At 43.3% G+C, this 22,098-nt stretch overlaps 2 protein-coding genes across 3 annotated transcripts in view; both read left to right on the top strand.

The window, feature by feature from the left end:
- LOC135908873 (coiled-coil domain-containing protein 149-like) overlaps positions 1–8,379 on the top strand; it is a 53,488-nt gene extending 45,109 nt beyond the window's left edge. For both annotated transcript variants that reach the window (XM_065440708.1, XM_065440709.2), the window contains exon 12: positions 424–8,379. In XM_065440708.1, the coding sequence (XP_065296780.1) occupies positions 424–608 (185 nt within the window). In that variant the 3' untranslated portion in view covers positions 609–8,379. The remainder of the gene's footprint in view (positions 1–423) is intronic.
- A 2,665-nt stretch (positions 8,380–11,044) lies between these two features.
- The window catches only part of LOC135908871 (growth hormone-regulated TBC protein 1-like), a 46,944-nt gene continuing 35,890 nt past the window's right edge, over positions 11,045–22,098 (top strand). The window contains exons 1-3 of the mRNA XM_065440707.2: positions 11,045–11,300; positions 16,614–16,783; positions 18,814–18,860. Coding sequence (XP_065296779.1) covers positions 11,242–11,300; positions 16,614–16,783; positions 18,814–18,860 — 276 coding nt within the window. The 5' untranslated portion in view covers positions 11,045–11,241. The remainder of the gene's footprint in view (positions 11,301–16,613; positions 16,784–18,813; positions 18,861–22,098) is intronic.

Below are 22,098 nucleotides of genomic sequence, written 5' to 3' on the forward strand. Positions count from 1 at the left end.
TGCGTCGTCTCTGTAAATGCAGTTTGTACCGAATGTTGCATAAATGGAAGTGCCAGGTATGCATGACTCTTCTAGCTAAACCACTGGCTCATTCTTGCTGCAATTTCTCTCAAGGGTTTCATTTCATGGTGGATGCATTTCAATACCACTTTCATGAGCATTGCTTGCTGTTTTGTACGAAATAAATAAGGAGTATGCATCCCTTACAGCGATGCCAAACAAAATGTGTAGGATCTGCAGAAATGGAAGCGTGCTGCCGTATTTCACTGCTGTGGTGAAGCAAGGCACGCTGCGTTTCACCCATAGCCTGTAGTTGCAGCCTAACAATGACAGACACTAGCTTTAGCAGCCCTTTCTGCCTTTCCTGTCAGCAAACACTATTTTCTTCTGGGTCTCTATCTCTCACTCTCTGCCCACATGCAGACGTTCCACGTTCAGTGATATCGAGGGAGAACTCGCGCGACGACGGGGAAGACTGTGTAGCAGGAGAGGAGGACCTTCCCCCGGAGCTGCAGCGGCTCCTCTCGGCTGCCATGAAGGAGCTCAAGTCACCCCAGCACCGAGCACCCCCACCCCCTCACAAAGAAGTGGCTGACCTTGCCTGCTGACATAGGGCATCCTCTGGCAGTGGCACTACCAAGATTCATCGCCAGTATAGTGTTTGAAGCATCATTGTACGACCTGCGAATCCAAGACTGTGGCATGCACAAGAAAGCACACTTGCGCCATGAACCGCATATCCTGCACATCAGTGAGTGCCAAGACATCAGGACGTGCTCAAGCTGCATTGAGTGTGCAACTTCATTTTGGGACGGATGCTTTTCACATTTCAGCACCGATGTATACACCCTTTCACCGGGGCCCGAGATTCTTGCATGTTGATTCAAAGTGTACCTGTTGCCACTGTTTCTAGTGCTTTTTAGCCAGTGTTCTCGTAGGCTCACAACAGTCTCGAGCCATCATGGTGATGGCCAGAGAGTGCCTGTCGGAAAGATCCATAGGCACTGTAGAGATGTTGCATGGTGCTACGAGTGCTTTATTGAACAGTGCACATAAAATAGACAATTTTAAGGGCAAAGGCACGGCACGCAGCATGATCAGTGCATTTTGCTGCCATTTTTATAATGTTTACCATCATTAATCGACTGTTTGAACTAAAGAAAATGAGGAAATATATATGGCTGCTGCCTACATGACTGATTGCATGTGTGGGTCATGTAAAACATGCAGCAAGATTGAAAGTATAATGCACCACTGCCAGTGGTTATCGCTGCTTGCAGAAGCTTGGCATGTGGAATAGCTTGCAACTTAAAGGCATCATGAGCACCTTTGCCTCTTCAGAGGACAAGACCAACGCACAGTTATCAAAACATACTGACGTACCTTTGCCAGCGAGCAGTGGTTATCAAAAATCTAAAAAAAGCTGTGGATATGCTTGTGACAAATGCACCTTTGCTAGGAAGAATTGGTCATCTAATGCTCTTGGCATTCGAGTTCACAAGGCTTCGACAAAATCGGGCATACGTAAGCGGTGTCTCCTCTGCTCCTGTGTTTTCTTAGCTGCTCGTGTATTCCACGACGTGAACAGTTGGCTCAGACTTTATCCATCAAGCATGCAAAGGGCACGTAGACAAAAGCAACCATCTGTTAGCAACTATCTGTACCTTGTGGCACGCCTGCGGCCTCCTGAAAATGCCAGGAGAAGGGACCATGAATGCATTCAGTTCATTCACCTCTGACTTATAACTGTGCTGTAGCTGACACTATCGTTTCACTGTTTCTTTTTTATGCCTTGATCTCCTAAACCCACAATCAATCATGCAAGTGACTGCCACCCCATTGTGTAATGCAAAAAAAATTCAGTTCAGCAAAGTCAGCTGCTTAAAACCACAGAAAAGGGCACTGGTTGCACCAAGAACCCTGCATCTTTTCTTGAGTATCGCCTGTTTTGAATGCCCCAGACTAAATTCGAGCCAGTTGGGATTTCTGTCAGCTGTGCTGTCTGACACCTTGCTGAAGATACACAGTGCCTATACTATTCGGCTCTCATGGAGTTTCACAACAACTTTCTAGAGAAATGTATGGAACTGAAGTTGCTTAAAGGGATGCTAAAAAGAAGAGCAAATTCAGTTTTATTAGCACTTCATTCTTATACAAAACCGAAAAAGGCCACTTTTACTTTAAAACACAAAAGCAAAGGTGGGTGGAGCCATTGCCTGGAAATTCCCATAACAGCTTGCCCCGATGTTACGGATTTGGATGGCATCTGCTTGGCGGCTAGCGAGTCCTTTTTGTCAGTAAAGATGGACTACCGTATTTACTCGATTATAAGGTGAGGGTGCAGTTGTGGGGCCCAAGAAAAAGAACTTAAGTATGCACACTAGTATAAGGCAATGTAGAATTGCTGGCAGACTGTTCAGACTTGGCAGGGATTGCCCGAAATAATCGGTGCAGGTTATGCGCAGTTCTGTCTTGAGGTGTGACTTCACAGTGCTTCAAAGACACGAAGGCGAAGTTCGCATATGACCCGCACCTCGCCTTTACTGTTAAATTTTGTTTAAAATAGCCGAAGGCTGAATGTAGCAAGTTTTGAGAATGTTTACTGAGCCACAATAAACCAAATACGAAAAAATAATTTGAAATTCGTGAATCACACTGACGTACCGATGCTGGGGTTCTTAAGTTTGACCTTTTTTCTCTCCGAATATGTAACGTAGTGCAGTGGAATTAACAGAAAGAAAGTATTGAAACAGTATTTTTATCAGTGTCACCTACTTTCTTGTTCCTCTTTAGTATCCCTTTAATTAACTACCTTCAGAATAACAGGAAATACAGGATTCATTAGGACTGACATTCTGTTGACTTGCACTTACACAACTATGAAGTTCAACAAGTTGAGTTTGCCTCCACTTGGTTTGCAATATGATCTAGTCACGGCTTGGTAGTCAATGATGCTGCCACAACGTTGCACCAAATTTGCACGAGTGCACATATTTTATGCACCACTTCACACTAAAACTGCTGCGGAGCTAACCCTCAGCAGTGACCTTTACTGTGCAACCAAATGATTTATATTTTGCTGGTGAGAATTTGTGGCTTCACAACTCTGCAGTGCTTTAAGACACCATTCGCAATATTTTCAGGGGTAAATTTTTCACACATATAATAACTAAAGGCACTACCTTACTAGGATCCCGCCAGAAAGCAAGGACTGGCTGCCGTCTGAGGAAGGGTGGAACTGGGGTTTAGTCTCCCAACCACCGTCAACCCTAGACCCCATCAAGGACATAATAAAGTTTTATCTCTCTCTCATTGAGTGTGAGAAGTGCAGCAGTTTGACCTAATTGGTGGCAGCCTTACTGCCGAGTTTATGCAGTCAGTGTTATCACAGGTTTGAGGATTTGATTTATTGGTTGATTGATTTATTGATTCATTCATTCATTGGCTTTAACACCTCAAAGCTGCGCAAAGCTGCCATGGTGGACGGCTCCAGAGTAATATTGGTCGCTTAGGGTTCTTTAACATGTGCCTAATTTAAGTACAGCACGAGTGTTTTTGCATTTGGCCCCATTGAAATGCTGCTGGCAAGGTTGGGTTTTGAACCCACAATCTCATGCTCAGCAGCTAAAGTCACACAGGATAAGGCACAAGCCAAGCAGATTATGACACTCGCATACTTTCCATTGTTCCCATACTGAATGAAACATCACTTTGAGAAACCAAACAACGTAGACACCACTGCCTCTACATTTCTCTGTAGTTGATGTTTTAGAAACACTATGCCAGAGCCTCCTCTATACTACTCTTTCCAATGCTAGTCACGTCGCCCACATTTCAATGGGCAGACCTCTGCTGTTGTGTTTCACGCACCTGCTGCCAGAGGTGTCAGCTTCTGACCCCCTCGCTCGTTCTCAAGGGTGGAAGGTTTCGAACACGATGCGCCCATTTATTTCACTGGCTCTGTTTTCCCACGGTAAATTGAATGCATAATTCTTTCACCGCTTACATCATGAGAGGCATGGTTAAAGGCTCCAGATACAATTACATGCATGAACCTGGGAAGCTGATATATAGAATCGTATACGTACCGTACCATTGCAGTGAACTTGGAATCACCCACATAAAAAACTGCAAATGCAAGAAATATTCACACAGATGCTCAAAGAACAATGAGAGTTTATTCGTTACTGTCTGGTGCAAAAATACATGCTACCAGACAAAAAAAAATATAAGAATGGTGAAAATGTTGAAAGAAAATTGTGTGCATGTTCATAATACTGAGGCTTTGTTCCCGTTAGTTTCTCGAATTTCTTGGTCTTCGTTGTAGACAATACATTTGTAAAATCTGAAGCAAGGTGAAGCAGATGTACGCACATAAGGTTAGCTAGTGTCTTTGTAACATTTGAGAGTATGATATGTATTGGGATAGTGCAGAATAATCTCAAATGGCGGAAACATTTTCACCTATACTATATGCTGGATTCCTTCCTTAGTTGATTACTGGTAGTCTCGTTTTCTTTTTTTGGAGTCTGAAACAGTTTGAATAAATTTGTGTACTTTAATTTTCTCCTTGGGCCGTCCAAGTTAAATCTTTTAAACAGTGACCATAATCTCTGACCATATATCTCATTCATTTCGTGCTTTCTAGGTTTGCGCCACTTCTTTTCAAGGAAGGCTTATGTCGAGCTTACCTTCTTCGTTTGTGTGCTGTTGAATGCGAAACACAGCCTAATACAAGCATAGCTGTATCCCACAGCAGATGCCTCATTCAAGCAAAAGCTTGTCATGTCTTGCATGACTTCTTTTCCCCAGAGACCGAGGCGCTCCCTGGCAGGTCCCAGGCAACTTGATCAGGCATGCTTTCACTGCTGTTTGGGACTAACATGGCCCGTAGACGAAGCCAAATTCTGATGTGCATTTGAATCGTTAGAACTAACATGCGCCATAACATACATTTGTGCTCTTGTTTCAATCCTCATCGCTTTATGGTTCAGCACATACCACTTCAAGCTGACGCGACAGCTGTGCACTTGACCTTGACGAGCCATGAGTTCCTACTTTTTTTTCTTAATACTCCTTGAGCTAAAGGCGACAAAGTAGTTGCAAGTTGAATTGTTGAGCTTGGCTGTCTGTTCTTTCTTGCAATAACATTTAAACGTTATCTGAGTGCAGTATCCATGAAAATCTTGTTACAATGAAACGTCAGGCTGTATAGTATATACTTTCGCTGGCTGGATGGAAGGCACATAACAGCAGCACAATTTCGCTTCCAAAGCCTTCAAACAGCTACTAGTCACTGCGCATGACTTGCAGTTGACTACATTGTCCAAGTGGAAGACAACCTGGCCCGTTGTAGGGACGGTCGTTTCACTCAGTGCTGCCTGCGGGTCGTCTGCTGATGGGTCAGAAGGCATCGCCAAATGCGGAGGACACACCCGAAACCGAAGTGGGCGCAGCAGGTGGCTCCAACCTGTAGAGGAGGCTCTGGCTGCATGTGCTAGCAAGAGAACACCTGGACTGATGATGTCTCAGACTCTTTCTTATTACTACACTCTTCAAGGATACCAATGTGGGTGGTGTTCCAGTAGAGTGGACTTGTTATATGATGTATGGCTATGTACAATATGTGTGCTTCATTCCCAAGTTGCAAGAAAGGTTATTTTTTGAAGATGAAGCGATGTGGTGTGATACTGAACTTCCGACAACAAGGTTCTAGTCAATAGAAAAATGAATTCCACTTATCTCCAAATTAATTGTTTTCCCTGTTTCTCACTGACTTGAGATGTCTGTTGCTTATTTGTTGCCAGCAAAGGCAGTTGTAGAAACTAAGTTGGCAGACAAGGTCCAACTGTTCAGGAAACTGTGCTGGTTAGAATTCTGGCTGAGACCCTTTAGTGCCTGGAGACCCACAGCACCTTGTAGTGAACAAGCTGTGGCGCTTGCTAAGGAGTTACGTTTCAATGCTGCGTGTGTGCAATTGACTGTCCTTTCTTATTCACTCATGCACTGTCTTTTGCAGTGTTCAATATGCAGCCGAAGTTTCTGTTGTGTGTACTTGGACACTGTGATGGCCAACAGTGTTGACTGTGTAGTTGATTAATAATAGGCTTAGTGACAGCAGGTTGTGTTCTTCACGTTCACCTCTAAGTCATTGCTTGAAGTGGTAGTTGTAAGCACAGTCAATTCCACAAATCACTCTATTTCTCCAACCTGCACTTGCTGCAGACATGCAAATACAAGCCACTGTGCATAGTTGATGACAGTTAGTACTATTGTGAAACATCTTGTTTGTGCTACACGGATGGCCTGTAAACGACAGACCCTGTTACATGAAGCCAACAGATTATGGAGCCAAAAAATGCCATAAGGGAAATGTACCAGTTCTTTAATTAAACTGAAAATTAAATAAGACAAAATGGTTAGATTTATGATGGAGGTTTCCAATCTCCACTGTACTAACCTGCAGGATGTTTGCGTTGAGGTAGCCTGCATCGAGATGAGAACAGTGCACCATGTGGAATCTCCTCAGTAAAATTGCAGCAGCGTTGCGATACACGCCTCAGGCACTGCATCTTCATTTGCCCGTGCCAATACACAGCCCAATAATCACAACTTCTAAAGGACATTATCGTGATGAAACTGTGTTGCATGTATGTTGAGAGATTTCCTATTACATTTGTGGTGCAAAATTGGTTAATATGGGGGAAGTGCATCACAAATAAAATGAAGTGCTGAAGGAAAGATCATGCATGCTTGGTTGCAGTAGTACCAGAAAGCTGATCATGCAGCAGGTTCTCTCCTTGTGTTTGTTTTGACGATAAATGTTTCCGTCAGACAAATTTCCAGAAGGCCTATTTTCTTTCTTTTTTTTTTTTCAATACACTGCGTGCTAGACATTAAATTTTGTTCCCGTGAAAGAAATACCCTGTGTCACCAGGCTCATGTACTGTGGCCTTGTCATATGTTCAGAGACCAAACAGCTAGAAATTGTCTAGTCAATGACGATTGATTCAGTTAGAGTAGGACCGAAGGCACGGGCCACCAAAGATACAAGTCACCAATAGCGCTTGATATATTTTATTTAGTCGTAAGGCCTGCACTTTGCCAAATATTTTACAGGCTGTGGGCCTTGCCTGACACAGGCTTATGGCTACTCATTGAAGCATGCCAGACGGTTGACATATTTATATAGTATGCAATCAGCTGGAGCTTCAAGGTTGCAGCATGTGCCGTGAGGCGTTTTCCTATCAGCAGTGGAATGCGCCCAAGTGCGCAGTGCAGCTGCACAACAAGCAGCAGCACAGCTAATGCCATTGAAACATACTGGATGTAAGCCGCATTTATCCGTCGATATGGTGGTGATGATGATACAATCATTGACAGGACAGTAACTAGTGCCACCTAGTAGTGGCTTGTTCAAAATTAACCAGCATGCAGGTATGCACTAGACACTTAGGGAAACGTTTTCCTAAATATTCGCGCTCCAAAGCAGGGTTGCGGGCCTTTACACAAGGGTGAGCCATACATGATTAAATATGGTAAAATGTCACGCGTGTGGCGTGTAAAACATTGTGAACACAGCTCTGATGCGATCAGTCTAATTTACATACAGTGTCTTTCACACTACAAAGGTGGATAGGTAAAAGGGATTCTGCAGAGTGTATGGCCAGTGAAGATAATGTATACATACTCAGAATAAAGCATATGCGGTTAACTGGATGAGTTTGGCAGTATTAATTTTAAATGATGGTGTGAAGCAAAAAAAAAAAAGGTTTGCATTGTTTCCTCCATTTGCTTCATTTATTGTTTGTGCTACCTACAAAATGTGGTTAAGTAATCTCATTGTCTGATGCTGCATGTCTCGCCTGCTAAATATCAAGTTAAGCGAGCTTGACATCTTACACTTCGCTGAAATGCTGAGCATCACCATCATGCAAACATGCTTCTAATTGATGAGCAACTAGTCACCAGGAAAAGGTTCGTCATAGTGTTTATACACTGCCGTAAGGTCTGTTGAACTGTCCTTGTAGCAATATATTAGAATCTTGAGAGAACTAATTCACAAGGATTGTGGTTTGGGCAAGTTTGTATTCCATGGCGTGCCGCCTTGTCTCCCTTTTTTTCCTAGTCTGTCTTATTTTCTTCATTCTTTCTTAGTAGTGCTGATTCAAGAAAACGACTCCTTGTATTGTCATATTGGCAGTGAAATTGCTTACACTTCATTAGGCTTTGTCAAAAATTAGTTTTTAAACAACACTCGGAAGTTGTACTGTTTGACACTAGATTGTTGCGTCTGCATAGCTCATGTGACTCACTCGATATTTAACTGTTGCTATGTCAGTACTACGTGTTTGTGATATTAAAGCCTGTGTGAAAGTATTTTACCGCGTGCTTTGATTTGTCTAGTCATTGCAGAGTGATGCAAATCTTTGCACATTCACATGAAATATATTGCCTCTTTCTTGTTTGTGTGCATCCAAAAATAACGGGCATAACCGGTGCCACATCTGATAAACAGCTTGTTGCTTCTTATGGCTGTCTAGTTGCATGCGAAAGTCACAGCCACTCTAACTCAAATAGAATGGGATAGAATTTTACTAAGGCTTCATAAGGGACATCACTGTAGACTCGGAAAGTAAAAGTAGAGCTTGAAAGCAAATTCATTGCAGAAATAAAATTTGAAGGCGATACCAGAGATATGTAAAGGTGTTATTGACACAATTGCATGCAAATTATATTTTTTTAAAGGCTTTCTTGATAGGTACATTACTTTGTGATTGTGCTAGTGAGTGCATCAGGACCAAACTGCTGCAGGCGGAGCGCTGAAGCCGTCAACAGTACTTGCTGTTGCTCTGAGCAAGATGGGTATATTAGATTGTATATCAATTCACGTGGACCAATCATCTCAACTCTATAGCTGCCGCTGGAGAAGGAAAGTGGTAAGGTTGACGAATATATTCACTCATTATGTGTCTGTGACTTACTGGATATAGCATCAGGCTATTGTACTGGAGAACCCAGGTCCATATCACCCTACAGGGTACTTGTTTATTAAAGCCTGAAAATTGATGGTAACGGGAACCTACGTACCGCAAAGAGAAAGAATTTTCGCACTCTAACTAGGCACATTAATTTAACAAGCATACGGAGCACCACCTATGGAGTGCCATTATTCTTGACCAGCAAGATACAACGTGCAGCATGCACTTTCATCAACAATGCTCGTCTTGCTCTTGCAGCAGCACTCTCCTGAGTCCTTCAGGTAAGTGTCGTCCAGGTGGAGTAAAACAGCTTGCTTGTCTGTTCTGGGCTGATAACTAAAAAATGCTGAAGCATACTTATTTTTGGGTCACGTGTTGGTCTGGAAGAGTTGTAGAAGTTTCATTTGGACAGGCGTGGCTGAATCAGCGACAGCCTCCTCCCAGTAAAAAAAAAGAAAAAAAAAGTTTGAACTAGTTGGAAATTTCGAATTGGAACGAAATGGATACTTTCAATTGTATTTTGGGACACCCATTAGAAAAATCCAACAAGTACAATTGTTTTTTTAAAACACAATTGGACCCAATTGGTCTCTGAATTGGACTCATTGGGATTAACCTGAAAAACAGTGGAAAGGAAAAAAAAAATGCCTAGATGGGCCCTAACCTTGTGATATCACAGATGTAGTCGGAACTTCTTTCGAGAAGCATACTCGTGCATGAACACATAGTATGCATGGTAATTCTCCTTCATTGACATACCCAACATCCACACTTCATTATGAGACGTACTACATGTCAGGTGCTATATATGTAAGTAAAGTTTGGTTGGCCAGGCGGTGCCAGTCATAGTTTCATACAATGGTACGCAGTGTATTCAGCCAGCATGGTAATTATGGGAAGTACCCTATGAATTTGCCTAGCTTCGTCCTTCTGGTTTCAAACGGCTTCGTGACTTTGTAAACTCGTCAGTTTCAACAAAGTGCTGCATAACAAATAACGAAGTAAACAGTATTAAAATTGTCCAATGGCAGAATTCGAACACAGGACCTCCAGCACAGAAGCCCAATAGTGAAAACATTATGCCACGGACGCATGCATTGACAAGTAACATAAAACGCCCTTATGGATTTATTGCGGGCAAGCCAGTGCCTTGAGATGCTTAGCGCGTGTGTGAACGACCGGAGCACAAGAATCTGGTTAGAAAGGCTGTCACATCGGGCCACCTATCATTACACTGTAGAAGTCGTCCTTGCAACCCGTCTACGGGGAGTGTACAGTGATTAATAAAGAGGACGACGATCGAGCTGATAAGTGAACTGATCGAAGCTCATGAACTCAGTCGTGATAAAGATAACTGTCCTATTTCTATTTATTTATTTTTTGATATCTGGCTTTGTTAGAACTCCCATTGGCTGTTTCAGTAGGTGTTGCTCATTCCAATAAGGCATCAGTTGTAGTTTAGCGCTGTGTACTGTTTATTATTCACTCTGTCCCCGTTTGTGTGCGCTGTCAACCCTTTAGGAAACACCATGGCGAGGACATTAAAACAATTTGTAAGAACAGGCCAGGCCGGTTGGAGATGGCGAAAATAATATGAACATAGCTGGATAGTGAAAAAAGAAAGTAAAATAACTTGCATGTAGGCAATGAAGGGACTGCGCGGTCCTAACACAGCTCAGCTTGTCTTCAATTTCGTTTCTGGTGCTATAAACAAACAAACAAAAAAAAAGAGAGGGAGCAGGAACGCGGCGACAGCCGCGGTTGCATACCCGCAGAGGGGAAACGGCCACAACGACTGAAGCAGAAAAGAGAAAAGAAAAGGTGAACACTAGGAAAGAACCGGAGCGTAATGAATGACAAATCATACAGCGTCTAGTGAACTAGAATATCGTCCATATTATAATTTACCGTTAACTACAGCATTTTTTGTGTTCAATTCTCCCGCGCCTGTTTCTTTCCATTTTTCTGCAGCGTCGTTAGCATAAAATTGGATGCTGGACAGGGTTGGCGCGAAAAGCGTGACTTATCGAAACTAGCATACTTTCGGTGGTCTTTCACGCCATGAAAATATATTTAGAGTAATTTGACCTTCATTCGTGAAGACAAGAAACAACCTTTTGACGTTGAAGCGAAATAGAAAGTGCATCTCTGGCGTCACCTGGCGTCACACTAGCAACGGTATCAGTGTGCGTGTGTTTGTTGGGTTCGTTCGCATGGTTCGTCCGGTTCGTCTGCATGGTAGTTGTGCGAAGAGCATGGCATGGCTGTTGTTACCAACGCTGATGGATCATCGATGGCAGAAAACGAGCAGCGCGCAAGGTAACCACCGATCTATTTCGCTGGCCTCATTGCAAGTCGACGGAACCGGTTTTTCTGAACATCGCGAGTGAATTGCATGGAAGGGCCGGTACTTTCGGGTTGCAGGATCGCAAAGATGTGCTGCGTCGAGCGATTTACGGTGGGAACGTCGAAGGTCTTGGGGATTTCGGACTCCCGTTCCGTAAAGACCACCGCCGCGAAAGGTGGCCGCGGGCGTTGCGAAGTTCGTCCCGCGAAGCGCGTGCCGGCCTTTCGCGATCGAGTTGTTTTGCATAGTTATGCTTGTTGACCATGCAAGGGAGATGAACGCTTGAGTGCTTGCTTGAGATCGCGCTGTCGAGGCCACACTCGAGGGTGTGGATCTCTCACTCTCCTGGCGCGCGCTGCACCGTGAAACTGGAGACGATGACGCCCCTTGGGGCGTAGAGCGCTGCCGACCGCTACATGCACTTGCGCGCGGTTTGCTGAACGTGCCAGAAAGAGCCATGCAACAAAAAAATCGTGCACTCGCTAACGGGCTGAGCCGAAAAAGAAAAATGTTTCGGCGCGCTAGTGCAGGGACTTTCTTTTTTGCAGACGCAGTCGTCTTACTCTTGGTCTATCAGTCTCGGCAATACTTTCACGTCATCTGAGATGTATTTCAGTGCCCCTCATCAATAGTGGGAGCAACCTTGCATCATAACTCGATCAACGAATGTTCTGTACTATATATCTGCTTCCTATCGCAAAGATGATACTTCACCAGACATGCATCACATGAGAATGTACACGCACCATCGTGCCTTCATTTTAAGCTTACTTCATTCACGAACGTTCATTAGAAAATAAACAGTCTTACTTTATTTTATTCTCAACAGCCGTTTAAATGCCTCAGTTAAACTTAATTTTAGAGGGGGGACAAGAGATGGTGCTATGTTGTTAAACTTTGTCAAGCAATGCTTTCTAAATTTCAATATCTATGCAAACATTATATGCTGTGGGCAAGCTTGATAGCACCCACAATAGTTCGCAGATGAAGACCTAAAACAGCATTTTGTAAAGCTTATACGACAAACAGCACAATGCATCAATGAATACAAGAAAGAATGACTAAAAAAAGGGTAATGAAACAGCTACATCAATCAGTACCTTCATTTGCAACTTTGAGTGAGGTCACTTTGTTGAATAAGCACCTGGATACTTACTGCAGTGGTCAAATTGTTGAAGTGTTCTGTTGGTAAGCAGAAATGCACAGGATCTATTCTGGGTGCATTGGTTGCATTCCAGGGGAGGCAGCTTAAAAGACTCATAGACTGAGCTCTGGGTGCATGTTGAAGAAGCCCATATGGTCAACACTAATGTAGCGCCTTTCATTACAGTGTCTCCCATAGTCCCTGTGTTACTTTGTGTTGTTAAACAAGATCAACCAATCAAGAATCAGCCATGAGAACTGATCAGAAATGCGGTAAGGTGTTGACTTGGGCTACTTGGTTAGGTTATACATATTGGAAACTGTGCAGAATGCTTCAATGCACATCACTCGTGCCATTTTCTCACTTGTCCATGTCTTTTTAGCACTTTTAATTGCATGTAAGTTGTTTGCTTGGTTCCAGGACCCAAGTTGCTTGAAGCCACTACTCAAAATGCAAAGGAATACTGGCCAACTCTCCCAATTTGTCAGAGAGACTCCAGAATTCCAACCAATTCTTCCAATTGTACGGACGCAGCCGTAAATCTCCCGAAAAACTGCCCCAGACCTCTGCAAATAAAAAAATTAATAAACTATTCATAAATTAATAATGAAAAATGCATCATGCAGCCACAACCACATTGTTGACCTTATGCGCAAGGTAGCTAGCCAAAGTCAGATCTAAATCCAAGTCCTTTGTGCGCAGCCAGTGTAGGACTAAATCAGTTCACTTCATATGGATACATGCGTTGAGGAGCACACGTGTAGCGAACATCAAATATGCATTGCCTAATGACCGATTCTTTAAAGTCAGCTTCACCATAGTACAGGAGTGTTATGCGGTGATGGTACGTGTTCCTCAATTATACACATGTGCACACACCATCTTCTGTCACAGTACAATTGCCATCATGTCCAATAACTTTACTGGCAGCGCTTGAGTTTTTTCTGACATTGCTGTGACCCGAAAAAAGCAAAGCTTGTTTTTTTAGTCCGCAATTTCTGCCCTGCTTGTCGAATCTCCCGAATTTCGAGGTCTTCGGATTGGCTACTGAAGAACAACTGTGAATGCTCATAAACGGGCTCATATGATGACATATATTTCCAAGGTTGATCCCATATTCCATCTTCACTGAATAGCAGCATGAAATAATGCCTGCTTTGCATGTTCTTGGGAGGGAAAGATAGGAGTTTGAGTGCAGTTCGTGATAAGCTTCCTCTGGGAAATCCAGATGTGGATGTCATCCTATCATCGGAATATCTATTGTACTTGACAATGAAGTCTGCCTTTTTGAATTGCACTAAGATGTGGTAATGACAGTGATTGAGCACTACCAAGCTCAACAAGGATAATTCCTGAGCATCCTTTGTCAAGTGGTTACATGAATGGGAAAGTTGTGCCTATATTGATTGCAAGTTAGGTGGTAACATTATGAAAACATTTTGTCTTGGATAAAGAATAGACATAAAATGTGTCCTTACTTTTTTTACGGAAGGGAACAGGTTTTTGGAATTTCACTCATGTCTTAAAGTTATATCACTTTGTACCTTTGAAGTTTCCATCAAAGGTTGATGTGCTCTCTTATGCACTTTTAGCACCTTTAAAAATACCTGCAGTGCAGGGTGAGTTACTCTCTGGTGATTACATATAACTGAAAGTTGGGTGAATGTGTGGAGATTCGTGTCGAACTGGAGCATCCACAAGAGATAAAGGACAAAGGCAAAGTTAACAGACGCTGCGTTGCAAGTCAGCGCTTTGTTAACTCTGCCCATGTCCCTCGTCTTTTGTGTGCACTGCAGTACAGCAGCAAATCAGTACATGGTGCAGTAAAGGCAATTAAGAGTCTGCACACAATTGAGGTGATAGCTATTTTGGCAAGAAGCATGGTGACAGGCACATCATAGGATGATGTGCCTGTGCAGTGGATTTGTACCTGCTGATCCAGCATTGGGAACCGGAAACATTTTGTTTGCTTGCACAGTCAGCATTTTATGCAGTGTTACGAAATACATACTTTGTAATTTTCAAGGAATATTTGCACCATTGGCTCATATCCACTTGAAAAACTTGCTGATCCTGTTTCGTTTGTATTAGTTCAGATTTTGCATTGCAATACTACAAAATGATGTCTATGTTTCGGTGTCTACAGGTCCAGGGCCAATTGGAACTGTTAAGCAGGATCAACATAAGTAAAAGCTTGATTTAACAGATATGCAAATAATGAAAGTGCAATTTGTGTGCTCTTCATGCATGAAAAGGCAAATGGATTAATGAAAACACAGATGGAGCCGTGTGGTCTAAATTAATGAAAGCCATCTGTATAACCTGTGTGCTCTTCATGCATGAAAAGCTGATGGAATTAGCAAAAACGCAGATGGAACCATTTGTGGCTAAATTAATGAAAAGTCATCTGTATAACTTGTGTGCTCTCCATGTACGAAAAGCCGATGGGATTAGCAAAAACACAGATGGAACCATTTGTGTCTAAATTATACTTGAGTTTTGACCGAACTTGTATATGCAAATAGGTGGACACTTTTGCCTCCTGAACCACAGAAATGTGACAGGGTATCAGTAATGACTTTTAGTTTCATGTGCATGTGTTTCCTCCTACCAGTCCTGTTGGCTTGTATTTTTGTGCTTGAGCCATACATGAATTGGTATAAAATGATCTTCGAAACATTGAACTTGTTCACACCACTTTTTCACCTTTAGAAATACCTACTTGTGTAACTTTGTCATGGTGCTCATGAAAGGTGTTCATTTGTGCTTCTGGCTTAATCACCTACTGCGTAACAATGCTACTCACTTGCCTGAATGAACTCTCCATCCTTCCTTACACCGTAGTGTACTAGATAACACTTGTACATGCACAATGCATCATCCACATTATTGTATCAGAACGACGTGTCAGCTTAGATAACACACCTTGAAGTTACACACTGTTATCTTTACGACATAACTGCTCTGCCATAAACTGGGAGACCTGAAACAGTGCAAAGGACCAGAATAACTTCTCACAGTGTTCTGCCTTTCGCTCTGTTAAGGGACCAAAATTTGGTGTGCTTCTGAGAGCAGCAGGAAACTGCAAAGGAAGCCCATTTGGTTTCCTGAAACAGAAAACTTTGCTGTGGAAGAAAAATTTGTCGTGACCGTTTAAAGGAATGTTTGCCTTGGTCCTGAGAATAAACCCAGTACTGGTGCCTGGTGCCCTCGTTCGGCTAACTGGGCTTACGAGCAGGCTATAAAATGGCAAAATGAGCAGCTTCACGGATTGTACTAATTAGTAGCTTGTAATCAGCTGAAACTAACTTCACGCTGCTGTTGCTTGGAGACCATTCATATACTTGGAGGCCTCTCTGCTTAACTTAAAATATGGAGGAAGATGTGGAAGCTCATGACAGATGTTCCCCTTTAGCCATGTTCTGTGCATATTCATAGGCAGAATTTTGTTATTGCATTACAGAATCAATTTTCCCTATAGATTTATGAAACTAGTGGCAGGTGCACTTTGCCCACATAGTAACTTGTTTATAAATTGTGAAAACACTCAATATGAGATGATAATGACTATTGCTATGCCCACTGCATTTGTTGAATGTCTAGAACTGTTCAGTGGCTCTGTAGAGTTTATACAGCAAGAGCTAAATGCTCTAATACTGCATAAAATAAACATATATTGATGTTAACATGCTATATTCAAATATATGTGGTACTAATACGTTATACTGTATAAAATACACAAACATTATTCGTTATGCACTAGATAGCGTTGTAAACAAAAGTTTGGAGACCACAGCATCAGGGAAAATTATTAGATTTTCTTGTGATGTAGCTGTGCATTCTGTGATTAGGCTAGGCATGGCATTAGTTGAGTGTGCGCATTATACCATTCAATTTCAGACCACTTGTAAAAGGGTGCAAAAGTGTCAGAATCCCTGGTCTGAAGACTTTTTGTTCATGATTAGATGTTTAAACTGCGTGGGATAAAGGCACACATCGACAGTTAGCCGATAGCATACAGTGTATAATAGCCCTGACATCAGCAAGTGCGCTGTTTGATTCTGAATCCTGTTGGTGCCCTCTGCTAGCAAGAGGGCAGTTCTTGTGCAGCAAGGCGACTTGCGTGTCTTGGTATTCGCAGGGTGGGGCCCTACGGCTTCGAGTGGCCGGAGGACTTCGACCACGAGGGTCACGAGGCATTCTGGCGGGGCTACCGGGCAGTGCTGGCGCGGCGCCTTCGCAAGTGGGATCAGCTGCTGTCGAATTCCCGGCCCACGGCATATCCCAACCTCCGGCACAGCAGTGCCAAGTGTGCGTGTTCCCTTTAACATTTATAAGCATGATGTGTTTGTATGTGGTATCACTCTATCAAAGGGGAAAAAAAGATACAATAAAAAGAAGGTATCGTATTATATTTGTGCAGCTGTGTGTGTTTAAGCTCTACTGTTTGCTTGTTGATATTGAAGGACAGAAAAATGTTGCTCACGGTAGGTGCATCATGTGACATAATTCAGCTGTAGACGGTCCTACAGTACAGTTGACGTTACTTTTAAGGTGAACACGGAGAGACTTTGGAAATATGTGCCTCCATTCATTTTGCAAGAAGTGCAGTTTAAGAAAGTATGATAAGCTACGGAAAATAAATGCAGGCTGCAGGGCCAGTCAGCTGCGATATGCAAAATCAGCCAGACTGAGTTTTGTCTTAAAAGGAGTGCATTGTACTTCATTTATTTGTTTGCAGACACTGCTACCTGTATGTCAGAGCAACTTATCCCATAGGTGCAACTCCTTTGTGTTATGCACACAGTGCTGCGTCTCCAGTCCATGAATTCAGGCTGCGCAGTGAAGTTAGCATAACAGTCGTGGGACTTAATTGTTGTGTAATGTCACCATGTTGCAAAATCCCTCTTGCTGTTGATGCTTGCTGGTTGTTTAGACAGGATGCAGGTAAAAAAGATACACTAGAAGGACAGTTGGCAACTGCTCATAGCATGGAGCAAAAAAGGAGGCATCACGAAATAGAGCACAGCTTTGGCACGCTAAATTATCACGAAGCACACACACTCACACACATGCACACACACACTGCAAGAGTAAATTGGATAGAAGACAAGCGATTTCATGTATGCACCAACAGGCCTTCAGGAAGAGCTTTCAAGTTTCCTTGGATAGAGTGTCTAACCTCTTCTAGCCATTTCTTGCAAATTGTGGAAATACTGGTTCTGAGCACTTAAATTTTTAACTAGCTTTTTTTAAGGTGAGAGAAAGCTGTATATTGAAGCCATGCATATTTGTCCAGCAAAAACATGCCAGCGTATCAACATCTTGTGACTTAGAAAACAGCACTCTGCGTATGGAGTTTCCAAAGGAGCTGAACAGTCCAAGAAACTCGCATGACTGCATCGTTTGTACAAGTGCACGAATTGCAGTCACTATCTCTGCAATGCCAACTGTTTTGCAGGCTGTTATAGGATGTGCTGTGATTTATCTTCCAAATCAAAATATGTGCAACAAGCCTACAATTTTTACTGCGCTGTAATAAATAGTGTGAGGCTAATGTTCTGATGTTCTGGCATAATAGACAAGCATGCTTAAGCGAAATTCAAGTGTTGTTCTTCAGTCAGAAAAGTTAAGCAATAAGAAAAGAGAAAGGGCAAGCCAAAGCACTTGGAGGGGGGAGGGGGGAGGCACGGCCCTTCAGCTCTATCCCGTCCCTCCCCTAAGTTGTGACTTCCTAGGATAGTGCGGTGCTACGCTAAATGGTAATACACCATGAATGTTGTTGAACTGTTGAAGACCTGGACACATGTAGAAAAACACACATGGAAGAAAGGAAGCAAGACAAATGAGTGCAACCTGCTTCTAGCAATTTCTCTTTTGGGAAGAGCTTACGGAAAACCCTTGGACATGCATATTTCATCCCAGCTGAAATCCCTCTACCTGGTACTTGTGCTAGTTTGAAGTGATTCTTTGTACCATCATTGATTCCGTTCTTTTATCTTCTGTCCTTACTTCCCGCAGTTTTTGTGTTCACTATTTGAAACCCTTGTTTGGTAGCTTGCCTTTGTTTGTGCCACATTTATTTGTGTTTCTTAAAGTCTTCATGCTGCAATGCTTATTGTGTTGAGGGTTTGCTGCTGGTTGTAAGCTTATTTTGTTATGAAACATTACCCCTGAGTCTGGCTATTTTGGAATTTCAATGGGTCAGGAGACAGAATTTGCCAATGTAGTCTGTCTGTGCTCAGTGTTGCACTACAATTTGCATACTAAAACAGCATTGCTGATGGCATTATGTACCGATACTAGATGCAGTTTGACAGCGGTTATTTCTTGCCTCGCAGTGAAGCGGTACGTGAGAAAAGGTGTTCCCCGAGAGCACAGAAAACAGGTACTCGTCCTTTCACCCAATTTTTGTTCTTATACTTTTGCAACAAGCATTTGTGATTGCTCAAGCTGTTGAGAAAGATGTTATTTCTGTCACTCTAGTGCACAAGATTATTGTGTTGCCTATACAGTTCATTCCGGATATATCAAACTCAAAGGGGATTGCAAAATAGTTCAATATATTGATAATTCAAAATATAAAATAAGGCTATCTGAAGCTGATCTCCGCATGTCTTGAACAGTTTCTTGAGATTTTGAAATGTGGGATTGAACAGTTTCTTGAGATTGTGAAAAGCTTACCAATTTGCTTCTCAAAGTGTCGCATGCACAAATGTTTACTTATTTTTTGCTCATGAACTTTGTATGTCGCTTGTGCTGCAGAATGGTATTCGCAATGATAACCCTAGCGTTTTTATTTAAGATAAGGCAGAAATGACACACACCGTGAAAACAAACTAGCCTGTATGGATACATTCCATGCCGCCATCAGCGTACGTGTACTGCGAATGGTGTGTGAACGTGCGCAGCTGTGTGTTCGATACAACACGGAGTTAAAATGGCCGATCGTCATATGTGGGCAACAAGCCGGGAGGACTATTAGATCGAGTTTTGGAAGCGACTTTCTGTTAGTACCAGTCACCCTCTCTTCTTGGCCACCCTAAAAAGTCCGCGCGTCTTTTCTTGTGTGCTGCTCAGCACTGTGGCGCGTCACGGTTGATACGTCCCTTCGTTCTCAGCCCTTCCCCTCTGGCCCCTGTCTCGGTGACTGCTGACGCTACGGATATGCTGTTTTCAAAGTGGGCTTCAGCTTGCTGAACATCAGAGTCCATTTCCACTGACGTGTAACTGTGCAAGCACGAATGAAACGCGTTTAGTGCAGATGTGCAAATTCCAATGCAATGAGTCTCGTGCACCGCTGCTGTAATTCCAGGTGTCTTTCCACCAAGTGTGGATATGGAATGCAGTTTCAATTCGAACTGAAGTAAACATCTGTCCAAATGGAGGATGGGGTCGGCCGAATTTGTTTTGGCTACTTCCATGATTAAAAAATGCTGTTCGTGGAAAGCCTTTTACTACAAGATGCTTCAAATCCATCAGCGCAGCATCTCCAGTTCGGCATCTCATACCTGGCACCACTCAGTGAAAAGAATGTGTCATCCATGCTTTTTGGGGAACGTGTATTGGACCAGTTGGCGTTTTGCGTTCTTGAAGCAAAGTGGCGATCTGCTATTGCCGATAACAAATGGCCAGTTTGTATGAGCCATCCATAAGTGCAGCAAGCACAACTGAGAGCACCCGGCTCATTTTCCTTCCTTGTCATGTACTGCCCTTCAGATTCAACCTCTTGTTTGGCAGCATCTGCCAAAACAGTGCCATTTCAAATTTCTTGGCATTAAATGTTTCCAACGATGCAAGAAGTGATTGCGTCTCCGTTAAAAGAAGTGCACTTCCAAGCACGCGGCACAGCACAGCATTCAATATATTAAATATGGCTGTGAGTGGGAGTTTGATGTACGCATAGTACATAGCTTGCAGGTGTGCTCAGTTGCTCGTATAACCCCGCGGCTGATAGCATCACTTGCTCTGGGACGATGCTATCATGAAAAGCGCTAGCAGCAGGGAGCGAATGCTTCGGCTGTCTCTCACTTTAACGGGTCACCAAAACTCGAGATACCACCAATACCAAATGCATGGGAATACAGCTTACATGATGCCACGCCGTCCTTGCACTCCCACTCTTTGCACATACGGCAGATTACCTCTAAATCGGAGTGCACAGCTGCGTATGCACTCAGCCACGTTTACAGCCATGCGCAGCCATGGCCGAGATGCGCGCGCTTGATCGTGTTACCGTGAGCTCGCTCCCTCCCCCTCTTTCCCTTTGCTCACATGGGAAGGCGGCACTTGTGAAGCCATCGTTTTTGTTGTCTCACCCTCGCACCTAAAGCACAAACTGCGTGGGGCATGATAGGATTTTATCACATTTGGACTTTATTGACCCGTTTCATGACGATCCCATGGGTGCTGTCATGTTCTACCGCGTGGCGACACATCCATTGCTTGTCTCGGCTGCTTCTGTGTTTACAATGGATGTACATGATGCTGGTGCTGCTCTGCAAACCTGTTTTGGTGCAAATCGTAGACAGTGACTGGCTAAACAACATGCAAAGCTTTGGCTACAGCTTCAATTGACATATAAGCGCTTTCAGAGTCCATTACGCTTTGTCCCAATGGCGCGAGCAGCGCATACAGCGCCTGTAATAAAAGTGGGGCTAACAATGCATTCCAAGCTATCCTAACTTTCTGCTTATGAATTGAATCAGTATCAGTGTGTTTAGCTCTTCATTCTTTATTTTGCAAATACTTTTAAGCAGTGGCTTGCCTCATTTCTGACTTGACAAGGTTCCCCGGGTGGTCACTGTCTGTTTATTTTCTGCCTAATTGCTTGCGGGTGTGCTCAGTTGCGATAGATTTGTCCTTGCTGGGCACAAGGCTTGTGACGTAGTTGTTCTGTACATTGTATTAATGTCTAGCAAATAAGCTAATCACTCACATTCTGTGTGGACTTTAACGAAACATTCAGCTTCGAACATTAGTGTGCTGTCGGCGTAGCTGTCGTCACCCATGCTCCAGCGCATATTGACTCAAGTGTGCGCCCGGTCACTTATTCTTAACACGTTGACGATATAGTGGGTGTAAGCTTACATGTGAGTTGGGGAGGATGTGTGTAGATAATGTGCAAGCAACTTACACCAAGTAGCGGTGCAACTCCCTTTGTCACCGTATAACGAACGATATCCTCACTTGTGCAGGCGTCCCAAGGTTGAAGTCTTTTGCTTGGAGGTTAGTGCTATGTACAACGCTGCGGATGAGTGAATTTTTTTATCCTCGGTGGAGGCCATGCGTCACAAAGAGCCAGCAACACGGGCAATCTTTATGTAACAGCGGTCTGTCCATGAACTTGGACACACAGACTCATTCCATTCATTAGTATGCCACTTGCAATTTTTGCAGCCAACTACTGCGCACGTCTTCACTCCACCACTCCATATTATGCAGCATGAATGGAGCACAGTGTGTTATCGAAAACCCAGTTGCATTTCATCAGTTGATCGCACAGAAGCAGGGCAGAAGGGTTAATGGTTTCGTATTCGTGCGCTTTCGCTGAGGCAACATGCAGTGTGCCGTCGAAAGCACCATCTCTATTCTCTGGCGAAAACTGCTTCGTCAAACGGAACATG

This window comes from Dermacentor albipictus, chromosome 1 (genome assembly GCF_038994185.2).
Source record: "Dermacentor albipictus isolate Rhodes 1998 colony chromosome 1, USDA_Dalb.pri_finalv2, whole genome shotgun sequence".
In the NCBI taxonomy this organism is placed as follows: Eukaryota; Metazoa; Arthropoda; class Arachnida; order Ixodida; family Ixodidae; genus Dermacentor; species Dermacentor albipictus.